The sequence below is a fragment of the Pelophylax lessonae genome (genome assembly GCF_965119305.1).
Source record: "Pelophylax lessonae genome assembly, chromosome: 3".
Lineage (NCBI taxonomy): Eukaryota > Metazoa > Chordata > Amphibia > Anura > Ranidae > Pelophylax > Pelophylax lessonae.
The window spans coordinates 187,018,137-187,034,796 of NC_138770.1; the positions used below are offsets into that span (position 1 = coordinate 187,018,137).

At 44.5% G+C, this 16,660-nt stretch overlaps 1 protein-coding gene across 3 annotated transcripts in view; it reads right to left on the reverse strand.

The window, feature by feature from the left end:
• Window positions 1-16,660, reverse strand: part of TFDP2 (transcription factor Dp-2) — a 170,752-nt gene that overhangs the window by 48,474 nt on the left and 105,618 nt on the right. For all 3 annotated transcript variants that reach the window (XM_082251674.1, XM_082251672.1, XM_082251673.1), the window contains 2 exons: window positions 6,206-6,330; window positions 4,636-4,683 (listed from right to left, as the gene is read on the reverse strand). In XM_082251674.1, coding sequence (XP_082107800.1) covers window positions 4,636-4,683; window positions 6,206-6,330 — 173 coding nt within the window. The remainder of the gene's footprint in view (window positions 1-4,635; window positions 4,684-6,205; window positions 6,331-16,660) is intronic.

Consider the following 16,660-nt stretch of genomic DNA (forward strand, 5'->3'; position numbering starts at 1 on the left):
CACTCATAAAGCCCCACAGAAGGACACTGCCATCACCATCTTTTACTGTAGGCACCATGCATTTTTCTTTGTACTCCTCACCTCTGGGACACCATAAAGTTTTAAAGCCATCAGTTCCAAAAGCATTTATCTTGGTGTCAACACTACAGAGTAAAAAGTCCCAGTAGTCCTCTTCTTTTTCAGCATGGGCCTTTGCAAATTCTGGATGGGCTTTTTTGTGCATTAACTTTAGTAGAAGCTTCCTTTGTGAACGACACCCATGCATGCCATTCCTCTGCAGTGTATGCCGTATTATGTCACTAGAAACAATATCCCCAGTTTAGCCTTCTACTAGCTAATTGCAGTGAACTTGCATGGCGATTCTCTTCAATTGTTCTCATCAGAAGATGCTCCTGTCGAGGTGTTACCTTCTGTGGATGGCCTGGACATCTCTGTGAGATGGTTGTGGTTCCATTCTTGTAAACTATGTGTATCACTTTTGCTACAGTATTCTGGCTGATAAGTAAAGCTTTGCTGATCTTCTTGTAGCCTTCATCTTTCTTGTGTAAAGAAATTATTCTCGCTTTCTCAGGTCTTGTGACATTTCTCTTCCTTGTGGTGCCATTGCTGACAGCATGAAATGGGAAGGGGTTTAATTTGTTAAGTAATGCCCTTTTATATTCAACTGTCTGCTGGACACCTGTTTAATAATTACACTCCCCTGTATCTGAACTCTTTGTTTAGGATTTTGTTGTCTAAAATTTTGCTTTGCTTCTAAGACTTTTATTGGGATGTATTCATTTTTGCAATATGGTCTTGAAAGAATTTGTTGGCAAAAATACTTTGTGTGTGCAAATTAACAAATCTTGGTTGCAATCAACGGCCTGCATTTGTGGGAGTATTTCATAGTATAGTTTTCCATGGAAAATGTTGACAAATATGTTGGGGTGTACTCATTTATGCTGAGCACTGTATGGTCAAAGCAACACATTAACAATGTAGCAACTAATAGGTGAACCCACAGTACGCAGTGGGGGATGCAATCATCTGACACACCTAGAAGTGTTGGATGTTGAAGAGTCTAAGATCAGTGTAGCTTTGCAAAAGAGCAAACATCCGAGATATGGACAGGTAATTATTATTAATCTTCTTTTATAGGTTGCACATTATTTTAGCAAAAGTCAATGTAAAGAAAAAAGTTAGCTATAGACATGAACTTATGGTCATGGGTACTCTGCCCATTTTAGGATATCTTTAGGACCACCTCTTCCTCTAAATCTAAACAACTGGGTAGTATGACTGCTTCTGTTTAGAGGTATTGAGGGCTTAGCCATAGACATCAGATCACTGCACTTTTGTATAAACCTATCCTAACCTATAGAATGTATCCTATATACTATAACATGACAGGTCAGACTGTTGCGTGGGGTGGAGGGGGCTAGTATGGACGATATATGAAGATATATGTTTAATTACTTGCAATTTTCTTTGTTGCATTTGTCATATGGTATGCTTGACTCATCAGAGAGTCCCTGCATACACTTCTTCAATCCAGGGGATTAGGAGCCCTGCACTGTGGTAGCTTATGTATGACTGGTAGCTACTCTCCATTTAGCCTTTGTTGTCTACACAGTAGCTTAATATATCAACGGATCATCTATTCTGAAGCAACCAGCAAGATTTGAGAAAAGAGTGTGGGGTTAGAAGGGCAAAACAAAGCAAACAATTGTTCAAAGGGAGGAATAAATTAAATATAACTGAGGGAAAAAAAATGTTTAACTTTATCAAGCAGGATGTTATAAAGCTGAACTGAACAAAAATGTGAACCAACTGGGCAGGAAATGCCAAGATGATTGACTGGAGCAAAAACACCCCAAATGATGTGTCCATAACTGGTGCTGTATATTGTAGGGGTTGGCAACCTTTTCCTTATAAAATGTCAATTTACAAGCACTAGATAACCACTGTAGACCCCAGATCAGCCCTATTTCCTGCACCATCGGAAACACAGGGGTTTTACATTACAACTGCTGGCTTCAGAGAAAGAAGAGGTTAGGCAGCTTCTTCATGTAATGATGTCTGCAGCTGCAGCCAGGCATACGATGGGACTGGAAAGAAAGCCTTGCACTTGAACACCAGCAACCCCAGGCAGACCTCTGAAATCCTAGTGAGCTTTCAATTACAGCTGCTGGCACCAGCACTATATTTGTAGGGGCAGGGGCCCATCAGAGGATCCTGTGAGCCTACATGCATGCCATTGTTGCCACTGAAAATAGCATTGCATGTCTGCCTTGGCACCCATGCCTTAGTTTGTCTATCCCTGGTATATACAAAGCGGACATATAAATATTTTTGTCAACAATTTAATCCCATGTATGACCCAGCTTGAAAAAAAAAAGTAGTTTCACTATTCAGTACAAAATCTTAAAAATGTTATAAAAATTGTTTTTTTTTTTTTATTTATGCTGCTGTAGATCCTTGATTTCTTTTTATAAGCAGCAGATGTGTAAAGAAGATCTACAATGGTATTTTCAGCGTTATATAATGAACAGGCTATGCATGTAATAATTCCCATTTTTGGATAAAATGGAAAAATCAGGTCATGGTAACGGTAGCTAAAGTCCTGGGTGTCCTTCCCAGAATGTACAGCAGTTGCTGAGTACAACTATATTCTGCAGTGTCTGGAAGAAAAGGTGCTGCAGATGATAGAAACACTTCCTGACAAGTGGTTGCCACAGTGGCCAGGCACTCTGTGAAAGCATCCAGAGGGATTAGTTCCAGATTCCTTGTTAGGAACAGCAGCAGGAAGTGAATAGAACTGGAAGAGTCACAACTCTGCCAGGGACCAACTAGTCTGAACTGCTCAGCATTTACTGCTTTCACATAGAGGGTTTTATAGCATCTGCTTACTTCCATTGTACACTAAATTGTATGATGTGTGTTCAATATTCGCTCTGCATACACTACACTCCTAAGAACAAACTTCCACAGAACTGTACATTCTGCAAGGAATGCTATAATAATGGGTTAACAAACGAATGGAACAGATAAACTGAGGACATCTCTATAAGTGACTGCTTTTGATTTACAGAGAGCCACAGTTACATAATTTCTAAAAATATCTATGCATAGGCTTTATCAGCAGTTGAACGCTCGGAGGCCTCAGACAATCCAAGTTTTTAAAGTGTGCGACAAAGACGCGAGCTGCCACCAGTTTGATACACGTGTCTTAAAGGGAAAGTGTTGTGAGAGAATACCGAAGGCTGCCATTGCCGACTCCTTTTGAGAAAGCTAGTTTCCTGGTTGTCATGGTCATGCATTAGCTTAAAGGCTGCCCATATCACAGACCTAGAACAATCACAGAGAATTCTCATCATCGAGCCTCATTCAGCCTACCCGACAGGGCCCCCTAGGCTCCCCACTCACTAGTCATGGAATTCATGAATCTAGGTAATTGTGAGTCATGAATTATATGCTTTTCCGGAGATTAGACCAGAGGTCAGCCATCTTTTCCCATTAAGTTTCAATTTAAAAGCATTACACATCCTTGTGTGCCAGTGAACTACAGCGCATCTTAACCATATTGTTTTTTTTTTTTTTTTTTTGCACCTATAGGTACACTGCTATTGAAAAGTTACATTTATAAATTATTATGTTAACAGGTGAAACATTTCCTTTTTACCATTAATGTGCACAGTAAGACCCTATTCACGCTTGTGCGACTTGTCATGTGACATCAAAGTTGCATAACAAGTCATTCCCCATGTGTTCCAATGATAGCCTTCCATATATGAGCGACGTACTACTTTGGTCCAACTTTCATACAACTTGAGGGCCACAGATTTCAATTTTAATCCTCAAAAGCTGCATGAAAGTCGTACCTGAATGTTTTATATGTAACAGTGGGTCTGACTTTGCAGAGGAACAACAAGTCCCATCCAAGTTGCACCCATCCAAAGTTGCAGAGTGAATAGAGCCTTCCTTTCAATGAGATTCCTATCTCTATCTTTCATAGCTAAGCTGTGTCATGCCTGGCTTATAGGATGTTAATTTTAACTGCAAGCACAATTCTGAAAAAATTCTTGTAATACAGCTTTGAGATTGACTAACAATATCCTCAGGTATAAAAAAAAATCTGTTTGCTAATGTATACGATTGCAAACGTGGAGAATAATGCAAAGGCCACCTTTTTCAAACAAAAGGACTAGATACTATTTACTACATTTATGTTTTCTGAGTAATATCACATAATGTTGTATACATGTGACTATCAATCTTCCAAGTGCCAATGTAATCGGCTTTCCATGCCCACCTGTGCATTAGGTTGCTGACCCTTTGATTAGACAAAATCTGCATGCATTTTTTCAGGTGAATAAAAAAAAATCTTTAACTGGTTTGTGAATCGATTCTCTTCATCCCTGGGCATGGGATATTTAGGAATAGTAGGTCAAAATCACTAGTCTTGCCAATTTCCCCACCCTCCATACCCAAACAGCCAATCAGCAGCCCAGAAATTGACTTTGTCCTACAAGATTTCAAAGAACCCCGAACATCCTAACATCTCAAACTATCTCTCCAGACACATCACACCCTCTTCATATACTCAACTAGACCTCTCACACTTCTCTTAGCAGATAAAAAACTCTCAACACTCACCCTTCCGAGAAGTCCGTCTCTATAAACTCCCGGGAACGCTTCCTGTCCCTACAAAAAAAAAAGAGACACAATGATGTTTTATTGCAAAACGACACATTTGGGAAATAGTGATTAATGTACTAGTTAATGCTAAAATTATAACTGATAGAATGTAGGGATGTAGATTAATAGGAGCACACAAGCCATAGCTATCAGAGAGAATTAGGGGGAAAAGGGTACAGAAATGAGTGTGAGGGATCACCCATCAATATTTTGTTTTCTGTGCTAAAGTACTCTGTTCTGTGCCTAAATACTCAATCAAATATTTTTAGGCACAGAGCAGCCAGGGCAGTTCTCCCTACATCTAGCATTACACATAAAAATCCTTTAAAGTAAGCCTGGGGTGTCAAAATCAACTTTATAGAGGGCCGCTTTCAGCATTATGATTGCCCTTAAAGGGCCGGTTGTATCTATAATACTGGATGTCCAGAGTTTCCCAACCCCCTTACATCAGATGTCAAGAGTCCCCCCACCCACCCTTACATCAAAGTGCACCGAAGAATCTGGGGGAACAGCTGGAAAGCAGTAGGTGCAGGGTCATGAGGAGGTCCAAAGGAGGGCTGGAACTCTACTGCAGCTCTAGGAGAGGTGTGAGGGCCACATGAAATGGCCTTGAGGGCCAGATTCGGCCCGCGGGCCTTGTGTTTGACACATGTGAAGTAAGCCATTCTCCCAATTAGTCATGTGCATGAACATCTGCCTAATCCTGTTAATGTTAATGATTTTGAAAAGTTTTTAAGAATTCAACACCTTTACTTCCTTGAATTCCATGACATATATTTGCTATGCCCTGTGAGTATGCACTGCTGTGTCACACATTTCACAAAGCCTGCCTTCTGAACTACAGAAGTCCTGAGAGGAGGAGTTTCAGGTGGCACAGTCAGTACAGAAAGCACTACTTGCATGCAGCAAGGTGCCATGGGATATGTAGTCCTTAGAAATGTAAAGTAAACCAAGAAATGAGCAGAGGAGAGGTCACAAAGCTGGAAGAATATCAGCTGAACAGTGACTGTATCCTATCGGATGCAGCCACTGCTTGGGTATTTAAGTAGCAGCAGAATAGATTTGATTTCTCTTGTTTAGCTGAAGAGAAATCTCTATGTGTGTAGCTAGCCTAAAATCTTTGGGAAACTAATCGCTTCACAATTTAAAAAAGTGTAGCTATGCCTAAATTCTATGAAGAAAGTACTGGGTTTTCAGAAGGAGGAAATAGAGGATCATCCCACAATCTTTCACTCATGGTTTGTTTAGCATTCATCTATAATGATGCACTCTATAGTGCTGTCACTGTTTAGGACTCAAAATAACATATGTTTATAGGCTAGGGATGCTTCCATGCGACTGAGGCATGGAAGAACATAAAATGATGACAGGATGCAACCAATGGTTTATTTAGTCTTCCTGTGCAGGAAAAGAGAGGAGTAATAAAGAAGACGTGACTGTGCAGAAGTGTGTACTATGTCAAGAGACTAAACCTCCAAATACAGTATCACGTTAGGAACAAAACATGCATCCAAATGATAGGAATTACCCGGGGATCCAGCTTGTTGTGTCTGTGATGTGGCTCTGAGTGACCATGGCTGAGGTAGCCGTAGAGAACTGTCTCCCTATGAGAAGATCTGCTCCGGCGTTCAGTCTCTGAGGAGTGCTTATAATCTAGAAAGATAAAGAAAAACATTACAGTATTTATTCCAGCATAATATGCATTTTATTTTGTCTCAATTTTCTCAGAATGAGTGCTTATTATTTAAAGCTGCAGAAGTGGTGGTCACATTGTAGGGTTACCAGCAGCATAGACCCAGTGGTTTAAATTATAGGAAGAAGGCATTTGACAGTTTTTATATTACATAATAAGTCCACAGTAAATGTATTCTTGAAGAGTCAGTCAAAAACATGGAACTCTAGCCTAAATTTGTTTTTCAGCTTTAGGCATTATGACAATTTTAAAAAGGCCAGGTTTTTGGCTTTTGCCTGAGCCCCCATTAGGGAGGTTTACTCTTTAAGTTCTGAATAATATCACCAGCACAGAAAGTTACAGTGACCGTTGTCGTCCAAACATCAAAAAGGACACAAGACCAGTGACAACTATAAAAGGTCAGATTTCCTTTGCTTTGGGAGGTTTCCTCTCACTTTTGTTAACTTTGGGTCTGTTGTGTTTCTTGACATGAAGTGAGGGGAAAATTTCTGTAATGGAGTTGCAGACAGCCATAGGACCTGTTACAGAGGTTCTAACACTTCTCCACAAGATCGAAAGTTAGAAAATGTGTTTTCTGCACTAAAAATTCTTAGGCCTTTTGGGTAGGCAGATCGAGGGGGCGTCTAAACCTACTAAACGCCTTATAGCTTTTATATTCACAGCTGCTAAAATTGTGATCGCCCGCTCCTGGCGCTCTCCTGTAATACCGCTTGAACTGCTCAAAGCTAAACTGACCTGGATCATGATCAATGAACGGATGGTGGTGCTACTTAATGATAAAATGCGTTTGTTTGATAAGACCTGGCACCCTTGGCTCAGATATTTGGCAGGCCCCCCTTGAGGGGGGAGTGCCGTTGTCCCCCTCGGGGGCTTGGAGGTGTGAAAAGGCCCTGATTGGGACAGACGGACCTGGATGCAGACCCCCTTTTTTACCCGCCACTACTAATCTCTTCTCCTACTTCTTTCCTTGTTATTGCCTTGGCCCTTGCGGGCTACCTGGCCTCTTTCTCTCTTTTCCTTCTCTTTTCCTCTGCTCCCCTTCTCTTTCTTTATTTTATTTTTATCCCCACTTTATCATTTTTACTCCTTACAGTGCACTGCCGGAAGGTCAATGCCTCCCTCAGCTTGAGGTGTGGTGGTGAGGCCGGGGGTTGGGGCCCGCCTCCCTCCTGGGGCGCAGTGTGTTCCCGTACGAGGCGCCGGGGGGGGGGGGGGGCCAGGCCCGCCTGCCAGCCTGGTGGCTGATTGGGGGCTCTACTCCGGCCCTGACTTGAGTCACCATTCCATGGCTTACTCTGTTTATATGGTGTTTCTTAATCCTGCTATACATGTGTCAGTTGTTCTTCAATTCACGTTTTGATGATGTTCTGCTATTTCTGTTATGTATGACCAAGCCTTATGGGCACACTTTGCACTGTTGTATATTTTGTTTACCTTTTCGTAAAACCTTAATAAAAATATTGGAAAATAAAAATTCTTAGGCTCCTTTACACATGTGGACTGTTCGTTTTGCCTGTTATTCATCCGTTTTTACATACATTTTTTACATCCTCCAGCTAGAGTCCTTAACCACTCGAGTTCCGGAGCCATTTTTTCAAACAAAAAACGGACCGTTTGTCCGTTTACAGCCATTTTTCGCCCAATCTGTTTTTTTTTTTTTTAAACTGAAGAAAATCAGGGCTTTGACCCGTTCAAAAAAAAAAACAGATGTGGACAGAAGCAGATGTAAATGGATGATCATCCATTTACATCCATTTTTTCCATAGAGATGCATTTATGAGGAACTAATAAACCAATACCTTTCCCCCCAAAAAAGACACGAAAGCTGATTAATTTGTAAATAGGGCAAGGCCACAGCTTTATTGAATTTTGCAAAAGTAACAACTTTCCAAATGTACCAAACAGCAATGCCAGTAATGGTTATACTGTGAGTTGCGTCAGTATACCCATTTGTACGGTTATACTGTGAGCACCCTTAAAATAAACTCACATAGTCTAAGAGGCCTGTCCTTATCATCAGTGCCAGACAGGCATTTGACTGACCCAAGAATTTACCAAACAACAATGTCAGTCACAGTTTTGCCGTGAGCACCTAGAAATCATAAACTCACATATACCATATGTCCTTACCATCAGTGCCAGACCGACATTAGACTGAGCCCAGAATTTAACTTCGCCCATAAAGCAACACCAATTGCTGGCAAGGTCGAAGCCAATAAAGCTGACAAAACATCACAATGGGTGGGAGGGTGGACAACTCTTGTGACAGCTGAATCTCCTCAGAGCAGTTGGATGTGCCCCAGCGTAGCTTTTAACTAGAGTTCAGGCTCCACCCAGTCACCTCAGGTCTTTGTAGCCAATCCTAAGAGAGCTACTTAACTTCCCTTTTAGATTCACACCCACAGTGATGCTATGCTTCCAGCAGTTAAGGCCCCTTTCCCTAAATCATTTATGACCAACTAATAAAGCAATACCTTGCCCCCTAAAAAGACACGAATTATAAGAATAAAGGGACCTGAAACCAATTGTCTCAGGTAATACCAGAAACCAGCGTAGGCCATGAAAACAGCAAAAGCAAATTCTGCTAACTGCAAAGGAAAGTTCTCCCCACAGTGTTACAATTCGGCGTGGCAAGAGGCCCAATGAACAAAGGCGTCAGCAATGATCTAAAGTAATGCTGGGGAGAAACATTAAATCAGAACAAAAAGGTGAGGATGAACATATAGCAAACATTTAAATGATTCCCATCTACCTAAAAGCCATTTCTCTCATCCGAAAAATACCCATCCCATGGGCAGCAAGGGCTGCGCCAATGAGGAGAGAGTATGTAGGAAAAATCAGTAGGAAGCAAGACCAGCTGGGAAAGGAAAAGGCGGAAGACCCGAAAATATTGGAATTTGCCGAGGTTACAAGAATCAGCGTGAGATAAAAACAAAGAATCCTGTGATCAGCACATTCTCGGAGTTACCACCAACTGATCGTTTATCCTCGGCAACAAGTTCACTAATCCTAAAGGTGCCTAAGAATGCCCAAGAAAAGGCAAATCGAAACAAGAGAGCCCTAAATGCAAAAACAGGCAGAGGGCAAAATGGAGAGGATGTCGCTTAAGCTGTGCACAGAAAACAGGTGCCGCGAATCAGGGAAGCAAGACAGATGTTTCCAAGCCTTTAAAACCCTCTGAATAAGAAAATTTTGGAGATGTCCTCCTAGCTGAATAGTCTGAAACCAACAATACAGCAGAGAGAGCAGTACCCACCATCAAACCAGCCACAACTATATCCTAGGTAGAGAGGTAGGAGAAAAGAGCCAGATGCCTGTCCAGCAGGGGGAAAGGGAGAACTCCTCACCAGGTGAAGGCACCAATTTGTCCCAAATTCGCTAGCAGGTTACCCAAGTGTTCTGGGAAGGAAAACACAGACGGGGTTTACCAGGAGTCAGAAACAAGACTACAAAGAAAAAAAACCTTGCACAAGGAAGACCCACAGCCGTTGAAGCCAATGAGCAGAAGCAGGTGAACTGTGAACAGGACGACAAATGAACAATGTTATTAGCTACATCTGAAATCAAATAGTCAACTGAAGACATCCAAGCACCGGAAAAACACAACAGGGAGAACAAAGGTGGAAAGTGTGCAGAGGGGCAGTTAACCACTTGTCCCACACTCATCTATAAAACCACTCGGCTATTTTGCAATTTTTTCACCTATAATTCAACTGCCACCACATTGGGAAAGAAATCTAACAGCATCATGTTACACAACAAATAGAGTTGGGCCCATGAGGCCATCCAAGGTTCAATGGACCAGTCACCCTGGACAAAATGCCAAAGCTACAGGAGCTGAATGCAGCCCTGTAAGTGAGTTCAGCAATTCCTCCATTTATCAAAGAATGACCATTAAAGTGCACGAAGGACAACTGCACTTCCAAGTCATCACACACAGGTCCGATCTCATAGGTGCCCACAGAAGGCACTGCCTATTTAGAAGTACGCGGAATGTGAAAACAAGATGGCCCAAAAGGATTGAAGCTGCCACAGCCAGAGCTTCCTAGAGTCCCTTGGAAATTTAACCAAGGACAGAAACGAATTAACCCCAGGAAGTCGACAGACCATCTCTACAATGACAAACTAAATGCCCAAAAGGACAGATGATGGGCAGGACCTTTCTTGTTGTTGGGATGGAACAGTCACAGTGTACAGGAAGGAGGCGAAAGACAGACTTGATGTTGGCCTTCACCAGAAGGGTAGAAGCACCAGAGAACTCAGCAAAGAATTAGCTGGATCAAAAGCGGAGTATTACTTCTGGGATTTCTCCTGATCAATACCACCATTAACTGACAAGCTTGCAGGGATAGAAAAGTGGTGTAAACGTTGGAATTTTTTTTCTTTTTTGGTTCTTTTTCGGGTACCACACCAAGTGAGGAAACCCACAAGGAGCATTAGGGGGTCACATGAAAAGGATCCAAAATCCCTGAATAAATCCTGATTGTAGGATTCAAGCCTCCCTATTGAGAAGGTACTGGCCTAGCCAGTGCAACATCCTTAAACATTCACTGGCATCCTCTGTCTTAGGAGGGTCTACCTTGGACCTGGTTTGGCAGGTGGTATATTCCTAGCTGAATTGTCTGAAACAAACAATACAGCAGAGAGAGCAGTACCCACCTTCAAACAAGCCACAACTATATCCTGCAAGTAGAGAGGTAGGAGAAAAGAGCCAGATGCCTGTCCCGCAGGGGGAAAGGGAGAACTCCTCGCCAGGTGAAGGCAACAATTCGTCCCAAAGAGGGAAAACACGGATGGGGTCCAACAGGAGTCAGAAACAAGGATACACAAAAAAAACCTTGGACAAGGAAGACCCACAGCCGTTGAAGCCAAGGAGCAGAAGCGGGTGAACTGGGAACCAGAGGACAAAACAACAATGGAATTAGCTACATCTGAAACCAAATAGTCAACTGAAGACATCCAAGCACCGGAAAAACACAACATGGAGAACGCAGTCCTCTGCAGGCAGCCATTTTTAGGCAAAACTGGGTATCAAAGTTAAACCTCACTGCCTTCCATATATTTTGTAGACCTACCAACTGAGATCCACATAACTGAATAGGGAAGGGACTAATTCTGGAAATTATTTACAGAGCAATGCATAGGCACAGAGACCTTTCAGCCAGTTCCTAAAAGTGCAAGGAAGCTGCTTTGATTTGTCACCCTTAGGCCCCTTTCACACAGGGGAGTCCGTCGGCGGACTCTGTTTTTCTCAGCGGGGGATCGATCCGCCGATCCCCCGCTGAGCAGGCGGATGGCTGCTCTGTCTCCGCGCTGTTTGCAGAGACAGAGCTGTCAGGTCCCTGCTGTTCTCTATGGGGGAATCAGATGGAAACGGACCGTCTGCCGTCCTCATCCGATCCCATCCGCTGGACGGATGGAAAATAGGGTTTCTATCCGTCCAGATTTGACGGATCGGATGTCAGCGGACATGTCTCCGCTGACATCCGATGCTGCCAAAAAAACGGAGAGGCGGATCTGAACACCTGTGTGAAAGGGGCCTTAGCATTAACATCAATATGTTTTGATTTGTCTGCGGTCTGTGTATCAACAAGCACCAGCTTTAGCACATCAATAAACTCATTGTGTCATTTTTAAAATGTATTTATTTAATCTCCTGTCCTAAATTTGCAAATTGACAGTTAAAATAAATTATAGAGGGCCACCCAGGTGAGAACCAGACCATGGGGTTTGGGCATGACACCCAAATAAAGTAAAATAAAAACTGATTGGACTGCTTTAAAAATGTATCAGAGGCCCTAAAACTGGACATGCAGTAATAAGAAGGAGCCTCCAGCCTCAAGTGACACAAAAGCCCTGTCAGAGAATCTGAGGCATGTCACTTGGGGAGGCTGCAACACTGAAATAACCTGTTGCTGAAGAAGAGGAAAGCTGGCTGGCATGCAGGCTGAGTCAGGGATGCAAAGAGTTAATAAGTGCCTCCTGCTATATGGAAGCCTGATCCCTCACACAGGCAGTGAGAGGAGTGACATGCTGGAGGGGATGAGAGCTGACAGCAGTGGCGGTTTTAGGCACGGGCGAACGGGGCAGCCGCCCAGGGCGGCATTTTTTCATAACACGTGGGGGGCGGCATGCCCGGGCCGCGGACCGGTACCGGTCCATGGATCAAATGGTACCGGACCGCCCGAGCCCCGTTCGCCCATGCCTAAAACTGCCGCAGCCGAGTCGAGCCGAGCCCGAGGAGCAGAGCATTGCTCCCCCCGAGCACGCCCATTGTGTGACAATAGCGAATGAAAATTCGCTAATGTCACACTGATCCTTCTCCTGGCCAATCAGGGAGCGGGTCCTCCCGCTTCCTGATTGGCCGAAAGGCAAACCCCGCGCCATTGGCCGAGGAGGAGACGCCGCGGGAGGACTGAGGAGACGTGAAGAGAAGTGAGGTAAGTGCACTGACCGGGGGGGGGGGGGGGGGGGAACGCTGGCGCTCTGCATTGAAAAGTGGCACTCTGGCATCAGTGGCATGGCATCTCTACATTGAAAGGGGGCAATGCTGTAGCGCTCTGCATTAAAGGGGCCAATGCTGTGGCATCTCTACATTGAAAGGGGGCAATGCTGTAGCACTCTGCATTAAAGGGGGCAATGCTGTGGCATCTCTACATTGAAAGGGGGCAATGCTGTAGCACTCTGCATTAAAGGGGGCAATGCTGTAGCACTCTGCATTAAAGGGGGCAATGCTGTGGCATCTCTACATTGAAAGGGGGCAATGCTGTGGCATCTCTACATTGAAAGGGGGCAATGCTGTAGCACTCTGCATTAAAGGGGGCATTGCTGTGGCGCTCTGCATTGAAAGAGGGCATACCTGTGGCGCTCTGCATTGAAAGGGGGCATTTCTGTGGCATCTCTACATTAAAGGGGGCATTGCTGTGGCGCTCTGCATTAAAGGGGGCATTGCTGTGGCGCTCTGCATTAAAGGGGGCATTGCTGTGGCGCTCTGCATTAAAGGGGGCATTGCTGTGGCGCTCTGCATTAAAGGGGGCATTGCTGTGGCGCTCTGCATTAAAGGGGGCATTGCTGTGGCGCTCTGCATTAAAGGGGGCATTGCTGTGGCGCTCTGCATTGAAAGGGGGCATTGCTGTGGCGCTCTGCATTGAAAGGGGGCATTGCTGTGGCGCTCTGCATTGAAAGGGGGCATTGCTGTGGCGCTCTGCATTGAAAGGGGGCATTGCTGTGACGCTCTGCATTGAAATGGGGCATTGCTGTGGCATCTCTACATTAAGGGGCATTGTTGTGGCACTCTGCATTTATTGGGGGCATTGCTGTGGCACTCTGCATTTATTGGGGGCAACAATGCTGTGGCACTCTGTTATGTTGTCATGTTATTTTTTTTTTGGGGGGGGGGGGGCGCCGGGAGGGAGTCTTGCCCGGGGAGCAATTTAATGTAGAACCGCCACTGGCTGACAGTATACCTCAGTTCCTGGGAGCTGAGTGTCACTGACAGCATCCAGGGAAGGAGATGCTGCAGGCATCCGAGGTCCATTCACATGTGATGGCGATGCTCTGGGAATCCTAGAACGGGGCAGGCGGTGTCCATTAACAGGGGCAGATCCTGTATTAGAGGCATATCTGTGGTGGGAAAAGGGGAGGGGGTGCTGGCAGAGTGAGAGGCTGGCAGAGATGGAGTGGAGCTATCGCCCTCAGTGCCAGTAGCTCTAGAGGGGGTCATGTGTCTGGCTGTATTGGTAGTGACCATGGAGGGGCTGGGGCTCGGTCTGGATGGAGGGAAATTGCATTAAATGACCCTGGAGGAGGGTGGCCTGGCAGCAAGGGATGGGTGGCAGATGTAGGAGCTGAGGGGACAGTCTCACCAGCCAATCAGTAGACTTGGCTTGGTCTGACTGCCATTGTTTACCTTGAGAAATGGTCAGCATGTTGAATGAGTGCAATCTCTCTGCCCACTACAGAAACAGGTTAGTGACCGCTATCAATGTACATGTTCCTTAGCTGATCATCTGACAAAATTAGGATCTAGTGGTCCAATCACTCCTGAACATCCAAGTATCTCTTGCTATGCCTGTGTGATGTACAGCCGGTGTGACAACCCCAACCCCAATCCTTCAGGCTGCCTAAACCTAAGACTGCCCAGAATAAAGAAAATAAGTATTACAGCAGGCTAGACATGGAACAGCTATGAAGATTTATAAAAATACCAAACATCTCATATGACATAAGACCTGAAAAAAGAAAAAAAAGTACAAAGATTCTTGTCCAATCTGATGTTTAAAGGTCTATTTACCAATTAAAGCCTTTCTAAAATTTGCCATTTGTGGCTCTGGCTGATTTTTTTTTTTTGCACTGCAGCTATGGATGGGTTAATCTTCGCAAGCCAGAAGCCCGCAGTAGGTGCATAGAAAAAAAAGACTAATGATCGTCACATGGGAGATCCAAACACCGGTCCAATCCCTTCCCATCCAGTCACAGGCCCCCCAGAACACACGTCACTGCTGTTCTTGGCTGACCTCAGGTCCACCTCTCGGCTTTGATCTCCACCGGAAGCTAAGCTGGGACCCCAGGCTGCGACCCTGCACTGGATGCTTTACTGCAGGTTTCAGAGACCTACAGAGAAAAACAGGCCTGCAGTGACAATCATTCATACATCCTCTCCGGCTGCACAAACATTTAAAGCCATAGCCTGCACTGCTGAAACCTTTGGGTACTATGGTGTTTTCATTCATGGGGGTAGGAGGAGACTAGCTAAATTATAACACATTATGGGTTGGATGGTTTTGTTACAGAATGTATAGAAGGTCAGAGGCGTAAATGATGTAATTAGTTCTGCTGTGGTCTGGAATATGAGTGTTGCCTGTCTTCAATGCACATAGAGATATTGTCCTGACAAAACACAGTAAGCAGAAAAGAGAGGTTTTTGGTATGGCAAAATGCAATATGGATTACTTTCCTGCAAGTCAATCTTCTTCCACCCAATAATCCCATAACAAAACCCTGGCAATCGTAATAATGGGTATCTTTTTGACTTACCATAAAATCTATTTCTCTGATGTTCATTGATGGACACAGCTCCTGATATTCATAACTATTGGGTTATACTGCCCTCTACAGGAGTAGGGCACTAGGCAGAAAATAATTCTGGCTACACCCATGGGCAGTCCCAGGGGGTATACTCCCTCTCTCTGCTATAGCCACTCCATTTTGTTACAAGCAGTGTCAAGAGAATTATAACTCCACAGAGGGGTGGGTGCTGTGTCTGCCAATGAACATCAGACACATGGATTTTACGGTAAGTCAAAAATCAAATTTTCTCTTTCGTTCATTGATAGACACAGCTCCTGATATTCATACCCATTGGGACGCCCAAAGCAGTGTTAAACATGAGGGGTGGGAACAACAAAAAAATTCTCAAGGCCAACCAAGTAACAGGAGCTAAATCAAACAACTGGAGCACACCGGAAAAAAACAACACACCCTCAAAAAGGGTCAGGTCCTCTTGAAGAGCAGCCTGCAAAACCTTGCTGCTAAAAGAAGCACCCGCAGATGCCAACACATTCACTTTATAAAACTTTGTGAAAGTGTGCACCGACAACCAGGTGGCCACCTTGCAAACCTGTGTCACTGACGCCTGATGACGGAAAGCCCAGAAGGCACTAAGCGCCCTAGTAGAGTGCCCCTTGACAAGGAAAGGAGGAACTTGACCCCTGATGGAATAGGCCTGAACCACCGTCTGTCTGATCCATATAGATATGGTCGCAGTGGAAGCGGACAACCGTTTTGGAGGTCCATCCATGCGCACAAAGAGAGAGTCTGACTTCCGGGAAGACTCCGCCGCTGCCAGGTACACCTTAATTGCCCGGACCACATCCAAGGTATGCAAGGCAATTTCCTTCGGGTGTTTAGACCTGGGACACAGAGAAGGCAACACAATGTCTACATTCAAATAAAAATCAGAGACAATCTTTGGAAGGAAGGACAGACAGGGGCGAAGAAACACCTTATCCCTGTGAATCACCAGGGACAGGATAACACTGCCAGTTCCAACAACCTGCACGCAGAAGTGATAGCCACTAAAATGGCCACCTTCTTGTACAGGGTTAAGCAGGGAAATCTCCTGAATATTTTCAAAGGGAGGTTTCAGTAGAGCTGAAAGCATCAAATTAAGATCCCAAGGTGGCAACGGAGCCTGCACTGGAGGAACCAAATGTCAGACACCCTGAAGAAAGGTACGCACCAGGGAGTGTGTGGCCAAAGGTCGTTGGAAGAAGACCGCCAAACCCAACA